Below are 15,033 nucleotides of genomic sequence, written 5' to 3'. Positions count from 1 at the left end.
GTTCATCAAAACGTCGCAGAGCTCTGCGTCTCCGGGTCTTTTCTTTTTGTTCTCGATCTCTTCAGTAACCAAAATGGCAGCGGGTGGAGACGAGGCGGGCTGCGGGACCGACGCGGAGGCGCTGCGGGAGGCTTTGTGCGTGCTGGCGGGCAGCGACCCAGAAAACTGCTCCTACCCACAGGTAAGAAGCGCGTCCTGCAATATCTGCCTACTTTCACCATCAGATGCTGCAGGTGAAGTTATGGCATCGTGTATATATATATATATTATATTTTATTTAAAGTTCTCCTGATAGGTTTTCAGTTTTGGGGCCATTTAATCCTTTTGTATTGCAAACGGATGTCGTATTTTCTTCCGCACGATCAGGGCAGAGGATACTGATCATGTATTAAAGTGGTGACGTCATCTCTCGATATCTGTATTGTTCCAGGGTTACGTGAAGAGGCAGGCTGTGTTTGCCTGCAACACCTGCACTCCCAACGCTGCAGAGCCTGCAGGGGTTTGTCTGGCCTGTGCCAACAACTGCCACGATGGACATGATATCTTTGAACTGTATACAAAAAGGTATTTTTTTTTTTATGTGTTGGTGGTAAACTATTTTTCTTAATCTTTTCATAACTAAATGACCGTCTTGCTTTTCTGGTTGTAGACATTTTTGCTGCGATTGTGGAAATAACAAATTTGGGGACTTCAAGTGCCAGCTGATTCCTGTGAGTAATCCGGCTTTAGGATTGTTTTCAAACTGAATGTGAATCTTCCAGATTCACTGACATTTATGTTCATGTTTTTTTTTTTTTTGCATTCACAGGACAAAGATGATGAAAACGTAAGAAATCGGTATAATCACAACTTCAGCGGCTGCTACTGCACATGTGACCGACCGTACCCAGATACAGATGATCAGGTACTCCTGCTACTTGATCTAAGGGCGTTAATTACACTTTATTTATCTGGTGTTTTTGTCCGTCATTGCACTAAACACACTTTTAAAATCACATCACAGGCAAACGAAGAGATGATTCAGTGTGTGGTCTGTGAGGACTGGCTTCATAGCAGGGTAAGATAAGCAGTGCTAATGATAATTTAGCACTTTTTCCCTCCAGCATGCATTTAATCTACAACAAGCAATCCTCTCATCTTGTCATGTTTGTGTTTCACAGCATCTGGGTTGCACTGTGGTGGAACCGGAGGAGCTGCAAGAGATGGTTTGTGAGGCGTGCATGAACAAGGCTCCTTTCTTGTGGACATATGCTGCACATTTTGCAGGTAACCTTATTCTCCCTGGGTTGCTTGTGAGGGGGAGAAATAATACATCTGTCCAGCTTTCCTATGGATGTCAATTTTCCACGTATTTTTGCCCTTTAGTGCCGCCTGTGATCGGTCCTCCTCAAGAGGGGGAAGAAGTCAATGATGAGGAAAATTCCGAGCAGATTTGCGGAACCGCATCGCCATCCACGAGTGCTGAGCAAACAAAGAAGGTGGTGAGAAATCATTGAGCACTGCTTGTCTCCGTCTATTTCTTTATTGGGGGGGGTTGATCACATGCCGATTGAAAACAGGCAATCAAGGAAACTACTAAATATGTGCAGACTGATGTCAGGTTCTCCTGTATAAGAGCAGACCTGTATAATAAAGGTTCATAAAGGGTTCCATTAGCACACAGTATTTGGGTGCTAACTGCCCTCTGTGTCAACATGGGTGTTGCTTGTTGCCTCTAGATGGGGCTGAAGGGTAACAAGCAGGTTATTCCGTGGGTTTCCCTTCCTCTCGGTAAGTGATGCACGAGGAGGTTCTGCTCCGGTTCTGACGGCTTACTGTAAACTGGGTCATTTTCACTGCGTCATTCGCCAGTCGGATGTTTTCTTGTAGCTCCCGCCAATTTAACGCAATAACTCATCCCGTCGCGTCTTTATCTGCATTTCAGGAAATGGAAAACAAGCGCTCCCCTTGCAAACGACCTCGTGTTGAAATGACGGGCAGCCCTTCACAGACTACGCTGGAGAAGGTTTCGTGCCGGTTGAGGGAGCTGCAGGTTCAATGCCCGGAGACGCCGAGGCGAGGAGCAGTGTTCTGGCCTTATAGCTGGCGCTCTGAGCTCTGCACGTGCATGAGCTGCAAGGTAGTCCGCAAACACAGATCGTTGAGTATGCTTGGACAAGAGCGCGTTCTTGCTTTACAACTTTTTTTTTTGTGTTGTACCGTTGCACAGAAAGCCTACGTGGCTGCTGACGTGCAGTTTCTCATGGATCAGTCCGACACCATCCTGGCCTACGAGAACAAAGGCTTGGCCGAGCCGTTCGGGCAACACCCACTGATGGCGCTGATTAACTCGATGGAACGCGTGCAGCAGCTGGAAGTCATTTATGGTGAGGGCAAAGGGAGGGGACGCACGGTCACTTTATTGATTCTTCCCCCGGGATTTAATGATGTGTTTCCGACAACGGCTCCCGGCAGCAATTTGGTTTCAGAGAACGTGGATGAAATGACACAAATGAAAACTAGAGGGAGAGGTGATTGAAGGATTTCTGGTTTCCCCAGGCTTAAAGGAACTGACGACTTCAATCGCTGAATTTTCAGACCAGACCGGTGCAGAAGGAAAGGTGAGAAGAAAAAAAAGGACGTCTGAGGACAAGTATAGAATTAAACGTTAACACTTTATAGAGGTATTACGTTAATTGGTACTTAGTTACTCACATGCAACGTTGCCTCATGTTACTTGACAATCGTTTTAGTTTGGACTCTTATCTTTGACCTCCCTCTAAACGTGAAACCTGACCCTTTCCTCCTCGTCCTCTCAGATGGTGACTGACGAAGCCGTAAATCAGTTCTTTGAGGATCTGCGGGCCGGAAAAAGACGCAAAGCCAATGCGGAATACCAGTGAGAAGGAAGACGCACTGCTACCGTGGATCAGAAATGTATACTCAACTTGGAAGGGGAGACTCTCTGTTGATCCGGGAACTGAAGCAATTTGTGCCGAGTACTGTTTTTGTAGATTAATCCCAGAGTGCAGGTTTGGGCTTTGTTTAATTTGTGTTGGTTTATAATGATGCCCTTAACTTGGAAACTCATTACTTGAAGAAATGTGTGAAAATAATCTTGTTTTCAGCGGTTTATGCTTTAATGTTCCTGCTGTAATAAACCTTGAACATGTTTCCATATGCATTCCTGTGAACATTTGAAATGCAGGCGTTTCCTGGTGGAGATCAGTTAAGATAAACTTTGTAAATCTGAATTTCTGGTTCATGCGGACTCGTATCAGAAACTTTATTTCTTCTAGCACACAAAAGCAACCCAAGTGAGATCAAATGAATTCCTTATATCAAACCAGTTTATTTTGAGGATGCCCAAGTCGACCACTGTTTTTGCTCCTTTTTGAAGTGAGAGTAGAAAAATAGATTCAGTGAGGCTAAATGCAGCTTAATATCAATCTACAAACATGTTCCTATACCATTCAAGCACAATGTACCTGTTAGAATTCAACACAAGCAATCACACATTTCAGATGGTTCTGTTTAAAAAAAAAGTGCGAAATAATACTTTGTACACAAAACAAGCTACACGAGATCTGAGAATTATTTGACGCAGGCTGGTAGAAAAGAGCTTGCATAGACATCAAAGTCGCTTCTCCAATAAAGGCCCAGCCGCAGGCAGGGGGGGAAGGCACTGACTTCTCTTCAGCAAAGGGCAAAACAAAGGCTGCTGGAACTACCCAACATGAATATGGGGAGGAATCTGGACTTTTGCATTTTTTTCCCCCCATGAAGGAACTCTGGTGGAACAATTATTTTCCTGGCAAATTTATAAACAGAGCTGACATCTGCAGATAGTCCGCTAATTCCTGTCGTTTTGAAAGTGAAGGGGGGGGGGACGACGACAACGACAGAACATGGGAATCCACGCTGCATGATCGGCCCCTCACGCGAGAACAAAATAAGATTCTGAAACGATCCTTAGGTTTTATACCACACATTAGTGAGACTTCATGACAGAAACAAGTACACAGTGTTGTCCACTACAGTAAACACAAACCTACAACTGCTCTAGAAACAACTTGAAAATGATCAGAACTTCAATTCATTATATACAATTTCCATTGGAAGGTATTAGCCATTATTTGCCGAGCACTCTTTCAGTGAAAGGATCATTCTGTTTTTTTTTTTTGTCCTGGAGTGATGCTAAATGTACGTGAGCTTGTTTTCCAGCCGTGTGCACTTGTAGGGATTTGGATGTGCAACCGTTGCAGTTCTTGAACAGTACATCTCATGGTATCAACACTGACTTACGTAGGTATACACATTATTCCTAACGAGTCGGCAACATTTAGGCCCCGTATGTACATGCGTGGCGTCAGCATTTGGGCTTAATGAGATTCAACGCAAGCAGCGATTAAAACTGCAGCAAATGTGTCCGGAGTGAACAAAAACAGTCAAATAAGCTGCTAACACGGCTTGAAATATAATGACATCATAGTTTATTGAGTAAAAGTAGCTAAAACGTAATATTCCTGCACTGATTAAGGCTAGATTTGACTACTTGATGCTATCGGATCAAACCAAACATGAGCATACAACCACTCTCAAACTCTGATATGTACAAACAGACCTGACTAAAGATGGGAGTGTACAGTACTGAGATTGTCTAAACACTTATGTGTTATACACACACGCCCGCCCACACACACACACACACACACACACACCTGCTTAAGCTGAGAAGCCAACAAAACCCCGACTTCATCGCTATAACCTGTCAGCGGCAGTAATGAACCGGTCTGCAACACTCCGACCCGCCCAGAGGTTCTGTTTGCCAACCTGGGCTCTGCCCATCCTATTCCTAAGGCTGTGAAAATTAAAGCCTGACACGATTATCAGACTGGGTTACTGGAGAACGTCGCGCTCTGATGGATCAAATGTCTGCATTGTGCCACCGAGCTTTCGCTCCTTAATCATCAGTTCTGCAGAAACGGGAGGGGAAAACCAGTCCGGTAGTTCGATAAGAAGAAATGTGAATAAAAATCATGGGGGCGGGGGGGGGGGGGGGGGAGGAAGGATACAGCCAGTCAATGTTAAATACGATTTTACCAGAATACTCGGTCCTGTACTGGGTGCCATTGTTTGCTTGTGTAAACCGAGATTCTTGTCCTACTAGCTCCCCATTCAATGCTGAAAACAATCACGAGACGAGAGGGGAGAGTCCATCAGTTCATAACTGGGCTACATCAAGAGTTGTGGCCTTGCAATGCAGGGATCACGCAGCATAGACTTAACCTCCTACTTTACAATCAAACCTGGTCCATCCCAACGCAGCCCGAGTCGTCCTCTAAACGAGCAGGAATAGGCAGGCGTGAAGAGAACAAACGTCAAAGACTCCCCTGCAGCTCTTAGTCTGTGTGATGGAGGTAGGACAAAAGGACAGGCCCTGTAAATAGCAACCACAGATCACCTCTCAAACACACATACTTGTACACAGGCATGCATTTAGTGCTTTGCCATCCACTGTTATGGAAAATCATTCACCAAAGCTTCCCTTTTTCTCAACTCAACCACTGGACCTCTACTGGGGTTAAAGTGCAGATTTCTTATAAGGGTAGTCGGGCTTGCTGGGAGAGCGGCGGTCTCTGGGACTCTCCTCAATGACACTGTTCCTGTGAGGCTGCTGGAGCGGACCCAGTCCTGGCGATTCTCCGGCTAGGACCCTCTCCTCAGGTGCATCTCGAGGTCCCGCGTTTCTGTCCTCATAGGTGTCCATGTTCCCACTAGGCGACCGTAAATGACTTAAGCCATGAGTCAAATCGGTTTCGTTTGATCGGCCCCTCTGGCTGTGTCCTATTCTAGGATGGGCTACAGAGGGACTAGGAACGACTCCGTCATGCCTCTGGGAGGTCATCGTGAGGACGTCCAGACGTAGCGGGTCTGGGGCAGTCCGGGCCTGTGACTGAGAGTCCGAAATGTAGGCGGCTGGGTAAGAGCCAGAGGGGGTGCGACTGTGACTGTAGAGGTCTGGTCCTGCGAAGGAGGGCAGAGGGTGAGCGGAGGTTGGGGTCGCAGGCCTGCAGGAGAAGTCATAGAGGTCAGGAAACTCAGCTTGAGCCTCCAGCTTGGGATCAGGAGCATGCCGCTTGCAGGAGTGGCCGTGTCCAGGGCCGTGGCCACGACTGAGGCGGACCAAAGGGCAGGGCCCGAAGGAAAGATGGTGGCCCGACGAGCCCATTGGAGTGTGGGGTCCTTCCCTGTCCATTTCCGCTATGTGCTGCTCCCTCAGGGACAAGACCGAGACGCCCAGTGCGATGTCAGGCATGAACTCCCTCATAACGGGCTCCATGTTCATCTGCTTTGGGAAAACAAACGCAAATGTGACAAGCCACAAAGCAAAGGGGCTACTTCACCATCCCAGCGACAAACCAGCGGGCCTGAATCTGAACAAACATTGAAAGTAGCACAAAGATTCTGGGTTTGTAACACACACACTCACCACTTGTCGGTCAGAAAGCAAAGCTCGGCTCATAGCCTGTGGGTTGGTGCAATCTGGGGGCTGGGGCCTGGGCACAGAGGAGTATTCTGAGCCGCCATGCTTGGTAGCCGCATGGCGCTGGACCAGGGTGCGGTTGCAGGGGTAGGAGAAGGATCGGGTAGGGGTCGGCATGGACACGCGAGGTCGCCATGCACCTTTCAGGCGAGGGTGACTAGATGTGGCCGGGGGGTGGTACGGGGGAGGGGGAGGAGGCAGGGGAGGGTGGAAGCCTACTACCCCTTCCATTTCTGCAAACATGCTATCCATGGCTGGGCTGCTGTTGACCCGACATCGACCCACCTGGCGCAGCGCTAGAATCGGACTCTCATCTCCAAACCGTTCGTCGGGGAAGAATTTATTAGGATTCTGAGAGGGGGGGGGGGGGGAGAACCAGGAGATGAATAAAACATGAATTCTGGTGTAGAGAAAGCAAACGTCATTACAAGCCTTCTACTAACCTGCAGCAGCTCGGTAGCTCCGTCTGCTAGATTGAACTCCCTCAGCACTCGTAGCTGCAGCTCGTAGCTGACGGTGGCGCCTTCTCCGCAGTTGAGGGCATAAGCCCTCTGCACCTGCTCCGTGTATCTCAGCTCCTGCAGCCTCCTGATCATCTCCTTCACCGCGGACAGCTGAGGCACTGAAAGACGCGCGGGACGCGACACATTAGCCCCATTCATACATTCATTCTTCGTTGCTTTGGGCTACCTACTTAGTCGTCCTTCACCAATTTCCTTACCTGGAATCTCGTTAGCCACAACTGACGGAGCTGTGGTTGCGCTGTTTGCCATTTGCTGATGGCTGATCATGTGACAGCACTGAGGCACGGCGTTGTTCACCATGTAGAGCGTGTCTGGGACGTTGGACATGCGCACCAGCCGCAAACGCACCAGGTCCGTCTGCTCCACCATCATTTCATCGAGCAGAGACTGAGGACGGGGAGTTAACGGGAGAGCAAGTGAGGCCGGATTTGTAAATATATATATATATATATTTCCTCTTATGTGCAGCTCAAGGACACCGAGAAGGATTTGTAAATTAGCTTCACGTGATTGACACTTCATTTAATAATGCCTCTCTCGCTCTGCCCTCTGGATAAGTTCATAAATATTCATGAATCTGGAAGGTTATTAGGAAAAGTGTGCAAATGCACGTAAATTGAATTTTATTCAAGTTGATGGAGGCAACTATTAAAAATGTTGAGTATGCATAGCAGCGACTGGATGTTATTAAACGGCTCCACGAAGTTTCAAAGGCAAAGTAGGCAGAACCGCTACTCTCTTTGGTGATAGCTGTACGGGATAATCCACCGCTTCCTGAAAGCTCCGTTAATCAGGGGGGGTGAGACATACCTTAGCCTCTTCCACATAGGGAGAGAAGAGGCGGGGGCGCACATAGATGCCAGCGTTCTTCTGCCTTAACCAAGCATTCGCTTTCCCCCCCTCGGCTGTGGGGAGCATATCTGAAGGAGGAGTGCTTATCAAACCCCTTTTAAGCTGCAAACAGGAAGAATACGAGTCAAATCTCCGTTTATCAAGGTCGCTGTGACCGAGGTGGACACATTCACAGAACAAGCAGAGAAACGGCGCTGACCGCATCAGCCAGGACATCACTGTTGGGGGGTAAGATGTGTTCAGTTCGGATGAAGGGCAGGAGAGGAGACAGGATCTCCTTCAGCTCCTCCACATCCAAGTCCCTCCTCTTCACCCCTCTCTTGTTTACGCTGTGGGCTGTGCCACTCAACAGGTTGGGTTCTGGGCAAATGAGGACAAGAGCAGCCATTAGCAAAGCCTTTTAATATAATGTAAATGAGCGTGACTATAATTCCCCCAGGATTATGCATTTCATGCTTTTAAGTCAGCCTGCCGGCTTTTTCCTCGCATCATTCAGGAAATTCTATTTAACAAATTATGGATAAATACTGCAGTGCCTGTGGGTTTATTCACCCTTAAAATATCATGGATGCCCATGACCATAAACCAACCATAAGAAACAAAACATTATATAAAGCCACATCCTGCCGATCCGGGCAAGTCTGGCTCCTTTTTGGACGGTCTGTGAGGGTATTTGCAATTTCCTAAGCACCATTAGGGGGCTGCTCAGAGGTTAATTATAGAGCGTATTATCTTACCCCTGTCTGCCATCCTCTTAATAAGCTGCTGCTCGCCCCACTTCACAACATACTTGAGAATGTCCTGTTCACTCGCCTGTTAAGGAGACCAAGGGAAAGAGAAAGGCGGACACATATGGGACAGGGACAAAGGAAGGCACAACAGTTATTATTAGGGCGCGATTGGGGGGCGCTTTTAAACAAGGTGGCGCACCAGTAAAACTGGTTTTACAGGTTTATTTGTGCAGCTTGATTACAGCACTTCACCTCCACCATCTGGTCTGACATGAGAGTAGCTGTGCAGTGCAGGTGACGGCTCAGCTTTGATTAGGTTCCGTGTTGCCTTCAGGGTACAGCGTTACCTAACTCTGCAGACTCCAAATGTTGCTGGGGCGCACACGTGTGCACTTGAGAGAGAGGCCGAGTATATTCCTGTGTGTGTGTGTGTGTGTGTGATGTATTTTCACCAAGCAATCATGGTGAGAACGCCGTTTGCTGACACTTAATAACTATAAATGTGAAATGCGTCCTCCGCGTCTGCTGCCATGGAGCAACAGGGGAGGCGGCGCCCCGTTCCCTCACCTGTAGGTAGTCGGACTGTATTGCGCCGAGGAGATGCTCTTTGCCGAGCTCGTAGAGAACATCCGAGGCGACGACCTGGTTGAACTCCTCACAGAGGAAGTGCAGGGCCTGCCTGTGGACCCATTTGGAGCCGTATGGCTGGGAGCTCCATTTCAGGATGGGAACGAGCGAGTCCAAAGACAGGCTTTCCACAACTATGTCCTCACAACCTGGAGAAACGAGGAGGCACAAGCTGAGGAGCTGAAAGGGCTGGCTTCACAGATCTCATGACCGGTAATATAACACTTAATAAAAGTTAAAAGAAGAATGTAAATGAACTGAACTATTATTAAAACACACGCTGCAATTGTACAACCACTAACAGACCCATCAGTAGTTCACCGACCCAAGGAGTCCCCCCCCCCCTAGTAGCCCCCCCACATCCTCCCTGAATCAGTGCACGTACCAGAACAGCAGGCAGTGGTTTAACGCCGTAACACATCAACCCACAGAACTTCCTTTGATGCGTTTCAGTCTCAACATTGACGCGTAAACAGCCTGAGGAAGTGCCCTCCCCGAGCAGAAGCAAACACGCTGCAAATACGCTCACGCTTCTTTGTATACCTCGAAAATGAATTGAAAAGGGAAACACTTATCCTAAACTGCAAGAGCCAAGCTACCTTTCGCCCGTTCCAGTCTTTCACGTTTTGATCTTCTACCCTCTTCTAAAAGCAGACATAAGGCCTGTTGGCTAAATTCCCCACTTGGGACTCGTGCCTCACGAACAGTTCTGCTCTGCGCTAGCCAAATTAGAACTCACAGCAACAGCACTGTTTTTTTAAAAAAATGAACCTACCTTGAGCCAGCATGCTGAACTCCAAGAACAAAGCGATGTGATAGAGCTCCATGGCCTCCTCGGTGCGAGTGCTGGCTCCACGGCCAGACACCAGGGCCTGCACCTCCCCCAGGCTGCCGGCCGAGGGGCTGCCGCGCAGCACCAGCCCGAGCTCCACCGCGTCCGTGTACATGCAGTGGAGAATGACCTGCACGTACTTCCGTGGAATGATGGACTCATCCAGAACGATGCGGGTGGGCGTCTGCAGCGTGCGCTCGGTCATTTCCTCTCCGGTGCGGATGCGCCTCTGCAAAAGGTTTCTGAAGAAAGGCGAACGCGCCGAAAGGATAGCTTTGTGAGCCCTAAGGTCCTCGTCTGGAGTTCCGGGGCACCCGCTGCCTCCTGAGCCCCCCGTGGGTGCCGCCGCCGCCGCCGCCACGGCCCCTCGCTCGTTACAGCTCTCGATCATCTCAGAGTCCGAGGAGAAGCTGAGCAGAGCATCAAAGTAACACATGTAGTCAAACAAGCCCTTCATGTCAGCCTCCAGGGAGTTGGGCGTGCCAAACTCCTCGCTGAGTTGAACGAGCACATCCACGTTCTGGAGCCTGGCGTCCTCGGCTCCGCCCACACCGAACTCCCCAGTGTACAGGTAGTGAAGAAGGGCGGAGAACATGGGCACATCGATGCCGGCCGTCGCAATGTCCATGAGAACCTCCGCTCCGTAGCCGGGGGACGAAGACAGAAGAGTCTTGAAGAACGGGCAGCGGGCAGCCAGGACGGCGCGGTGCGCTGGGAAACAAGTACCCTGGAAGATGAGGTCTACGTCAGTGCAGTACTTGTGCTGGTAGAGGGCAGCGAGATCCCGGTGCAAGCTGGGCGCGTCAGCACGAGCCAGACTGGCCTGGAAACTGAGCTCCTTGAGGGCCGCCGTGCCCTCATACTCCTCCACCAGGGCATTCGTGTCGCGGACGTCCCACCCCGACAGCAGCTCCCGCATCTGCCGCGCGTGATCTGCGGAGCGGCTGGACTTCCTCCTTTTGATGAACCTCCTTTTGAGGGTGGCCAGGCCGAGGCTCTTCTTCTTCCGGTCCGCGGGCCTCTCGTGGCTGTGCTCCAGGCTGTAGAGCTTAGACTCCCAGCCATATCCCTGCTGAGAGTACGCCGACGTCCCTGAAATAAACACACGACGCGGGTCAGCAAGTGGTTTCTATGAATCAAATAAATAAAATACTGTGTATGAAGCAATAATTAGGAATTATTTTCTCATAAATGCATCTAACTATGGCTGTGCTTCCTGAAGAACAAAAACACAGCTCCGGTGAGGCGCTCGGTTGATCCCAACACCTGTTCCCTTTTGCAGCCAGACCACTAGAAACACAATCTACCTCTAGCACCACCCCCCCCCAGCTCTGTCAGACCAGCACAACAACAACATTTGGATACGTTTCAGCAATAGAAAAACCACTTTATTTTATGCTATTTTTTGTTTCAGCGCAGACCAAGTGCCAATTTCTTTGTTCTGCTTTATTCCCCTCATTGAACTTCAGTCTTTTTGCACACTAGGGCCCAATCGATGCCAATAAATAGCAGTCATTTCTGGCTTTGAAGGACGGGGCCTCTGTCATCAAGAGAAAGCGCCGCCAAGGCGATCCTCTCCTGCCTGCCCCCTTCCATCAGTGTGACCAAAATAGTAATTGTTCCAATACTGTGAATAATCTGAGGCCTAACCATGCAGATCAGAATAAACCACAGTGGTCTCAGGGGACACAGAGATACATTCCATCATTAGTTATTGCCTCCACTGAGGAGAGGGGGGTATTTCATCACTGCCGTTGGTATGTCTGTGGCAACAATCACCCTGTCTCGGGTTCTAAACTGGAATTAAATCTTAATTTCGAACTCTGATGACAAATCTTTTGTTGCCGTTTCTCGACACAGCTGCCTCCTATAATCCTTAGAAATATAAATGTAAAATTCAGAAATAAATAAAATACATACCTATGAAAGTCTGCTGCGACGGTGCATTTCCCCCGATGCGTGGGGAGCATGAGTGTGGATAGCTGGACCCATTGGCACCCATCCTCACTTCTCTTCACTTGCTATTTGGCCCCCCGCCCTCTTGCTGAGTCATTCTGCTCAGACGACGTATTCCTCTCAGCGCTCAGTTGCAGGTCAGGCACGGCTCCTCAGAGTTCCAGGCCCAGCTTGCCATGCCTGGTGGGAAGAAGATGTCAGAGGACGGAAAGAACGCTAAATGAAGGAACTGAACAGAACCGTACCACATTTTCACGTCATTATTTGATCACTGGGGTGAAATACTTTCTTCAAATCTCATAAATAAGAAAATCCTGCATCTTGTTATTCTGTCCAGTAATAATGACTCAAAACACCTCCCCCCCCCCCCCCCCCCCCCCCCACAGATGACATTTAAAACGTTTTCAAAAGATATAGGAGAAACATTTAAATGCTTTTCGTGGCACAAGTTTAAAATGCTTTGCTGTACTTTATAAATTCTAAACGCAGACTGACAAATAATTCCCTGCTCTCTACCTTTCAATGTGATAAATCCTTTTAAGCACCGTACATATTCAGATTTTGTCTCCCATCTACAGCAGCGTAGTGCAATGGAAGGATTGTTTAAAAGCAGGAAACTAGTTTTTCCTGCTTACAATTCCATTAAATGACTGCGTCTGCCCAGGCAAAGCGGCACTCCACAGCATCCCATGGGTTCAATGGAAAACCACAGCCTCTTACTCCACACACACACACACACACACGAGCCAGTAGGCAGTCACTCTGGAGCCTTCCTTTAAAAATGTTGCCTGATCTTCATTTCATAAAATTTTGCAATTTTCACGGGACTTCATTTAGTGAAAATTAGAAAAGGAATGTGAATATGTAAGAGAAAAGGAAGTCTTTGGGATATACATAGTGCCATGTTTATACAAGAAGCAAGGCAAGGTGTGTGTGGGGGGGGCTAGTCTTCAAAGGGGGAAAGAGCAGAAGCAGACTCAAACAAAGAAAGCAACAAATCACTCCCACTCCCAGCGAAACAGACCCAACGCTTTAACTCATTCAAATGAGTGCACCAAACTTAACTAAAGCTGCAGTGCTGGATTCCAAAAGCATCATTTTAGACATGCTTTTTCCCCTGAGACCTCCATCATACCATTCGATAATCTAGATATAAAGTCTTAAATGTTGATATTAGGGCCCTTTTTTGGTATTTTAAGACGGGCAGAGTGCACCTCCGCTGTGCTCGGGCTGGCAGCCGGCAGGCCGCTGGCTGAGCTGGACTAGACGTCCCTAATGAGAGGTGACAGGAGACACTCCCTGCCCCCCCCCATCTGTCTTTTCCTCCCTACACGCACACAAACATGTGCACCCTTTCAAAATGCTCACCTTGTCTCAGTCTATCATTATGTTTCAGCCACTTAGAGGTTTAAAAAGACAGACTTCCAGCCTCCCGCAGAATATTACATGTACAACAATACCTGGTACAAGAGCAGGAGCAATTTATTATTAAAATTACATTCAAGGAACATTATCAATAATTTATGTGGATTTCCTCATCATGGAAAAAAAGGAAGAAAGCTATAAGTAGTTAGATTTCCTTTCCAGTCAGCAACCCCCAACCTCAATACGCATTATTATTTCAGTGCAGGGTTTCACAGGGAAATAAACCGGAGCTAGTAAAACCTCACCAGAGAGTATTTTGGAAACGCTACAGTGGTATCAAAGGCACGATGACAATCACAATTAATGTGAATAAATATGTGATGGAAACAGCTGTGATTACAAATGTACTTTTTTTTTGGAGAGACTTGGTCATTACGTGCCTTGTCAAATAGGATGGACAATAGCATTGCTCCAGACAGTAATTAGACTGTTAGACACTTTGATAAAAGTTCAGGCAAGCAAAAACAGAACTTTCTAACAGAGTGAAATGTTCGCGTCTGCACCCATAACCATTGAAAGATGCACTAGTGCAATACAGATCACAGGTAGAAAGAGAACGGAGACTAATGCTTTTATATTTTCTCTGAAATAGCTCAAGAGCAGCAAAGAGACTGCTGCCAGTGTTTTTCCTTTTGCCAACCAGGTCAATTAGTATAATTAAGGCTCGAGGAAACAACAGGAAACAGAGCAGGCTGGAAACGGAGACCGACGGAGGCAACAGAAGTTCCACAGCGATGACTCACGGTGGGCCGTCGCTGGATTACCCCGCCAACGTGAACGGCAGGGTAATCCGGCGACTCGATAGAGAACGCCGCACACGCGACAGCTAGACAAATGCAACCTGGTAGTTAATCCGGAGAGAATGAACGTCAATAAACTAACAGTCATTTCAGGCGGGCTGTTGATGCTCACTGTGGCACTGTGGGGGGGGGGGGGGGCCCGAGCAAACAGCATTCGGGGCCACAGTCCGTCCGTCTCTGCCAGTTAAATGTGTGATTTCTAATGGATTTCTGAGCACGTCCAGTAATTGCACATCACCGTGCGAGCCGGAAGCAAATACTCCAGCTTCCCGAAAATGAAAAAGGCAGAAAGAACAATCACGTTTAATGCAGGGTTCATCCCAACCAGATTTATCCCCAGTGTGCATGCAGCTCCTCTCCACTTCAATAGATGGGTAGAAAAAAAGAGAAGACCCAACGCATATTATAAAGCAACATCAGAGGAAGCCCTGAGCAACACAAGCGTGGTACATTTATGCTGGATCTTTGATCCAGAACAAGATCTGGAGACAAATGGAGAACTGGGGGAATAGCTGATATTCGTGACCTCCATACTTATACTCGATGTTTGTATCAGGAAATCATCCGATGACTCTGATACACCTATAAAGACCCCCCCCCCCCCCCCCCGGTGACAGGCCACATTGTTGCCATAGCTCAGTGCGTCAACAACAACTATCCGACTCACAAACAACAAACAGATACGGAGGTAACTTGGGTTCATCCACAAAGCGCACACGCAACGCGCGTTCACCAATTTACGCGTGATCCAATTCAGCCG

At 48.2% G+C, this 15,033-nt stretch overlaps 2 protein-coding genes across 2 annotated transcripts; one reads left to right on the top strand and one right to left on the bottom strand.

Annotated features, from left to right (window-relative positions):
* Positions 1-73: 73 nt before the first annotated feature.
* On the top strand, positions 74-3,249 carry LOC137907734 (putative E3 ubiquitin-protein ligase UBR7). Its single transcript, XM_068752092.1, has 11 exons — positions 74-181; positions 431-564; positions 650-710; positions 809-904; positions 1,004-1,057; positions 1,161-1,266; positions 1,366-1,478; positions 1,925-2,119; positions 2,210-2,366; positions 2,539-2,600; positions 2,799-3,249. Exons 1-11 carry the CDS (start codon positions 74-76, stop codon positions 2,880-2,882), a joined length of 1,170 nt encoding a protein of 389 aa, XP_068608193.1. The 3' UTR covers positions 2,883-3,249.
* Positions 3,250-5,061: 1,812 nt separating this feature from the next.
* On the bottom strand, positions 5,062-12,094 carry btbd7 (BTB (POZ) domain containing 7). The gene is made up of 10 exons (XM_068752114.1): positions 12,013-12,094; positions 10,036-11,184; positions 9,201-9,409; positions 8,640-8,715; positions 8,102-8,262; positions 7,861-8,004; positions 7,248-7,437; positions 6,970-7,148; positions 6,473-6,877; positions 5,062-6,328 (listed from the first exon to the last, which is right to left on the bottom strand). Exons 1-10 carry the CDS (start codon positions 12,092-12,094, stop codon positions 5,564-5,566), a joined length of 3,360 nt encoding a protein of 1,119 aa, XP_068608215.1. The 3' UTR covers positions 5,062-5,563.
* Between the last annotated feature and the right edge of the window lie 2,939 nt (positions 12,095-15,033).

The sequence above is a fragment of the Brachionichthys hirsutus genome, chromosome 18 (genome assembly GCF_040956055.1).
Source record: "Brachionichthys hirsutus isolate HB-005 chromosome 18, CSIRO-AGI_Bhir_v1, whole genome shotgun sequence".
Classification (NCBI taxonomy): domain Eukaryota; kingdom Metazoa; phylum Chordata; class Actinopteri; order Lophiiformes; family Brachionichthyidae; genus Brachionichthys; species Brachionichthys hirsutus.
The sequence above is the reverse complement of the archived record's forward strand: the minus strand, read 5'-3'. Positions and strand labels throughout refer to the sequence as shown.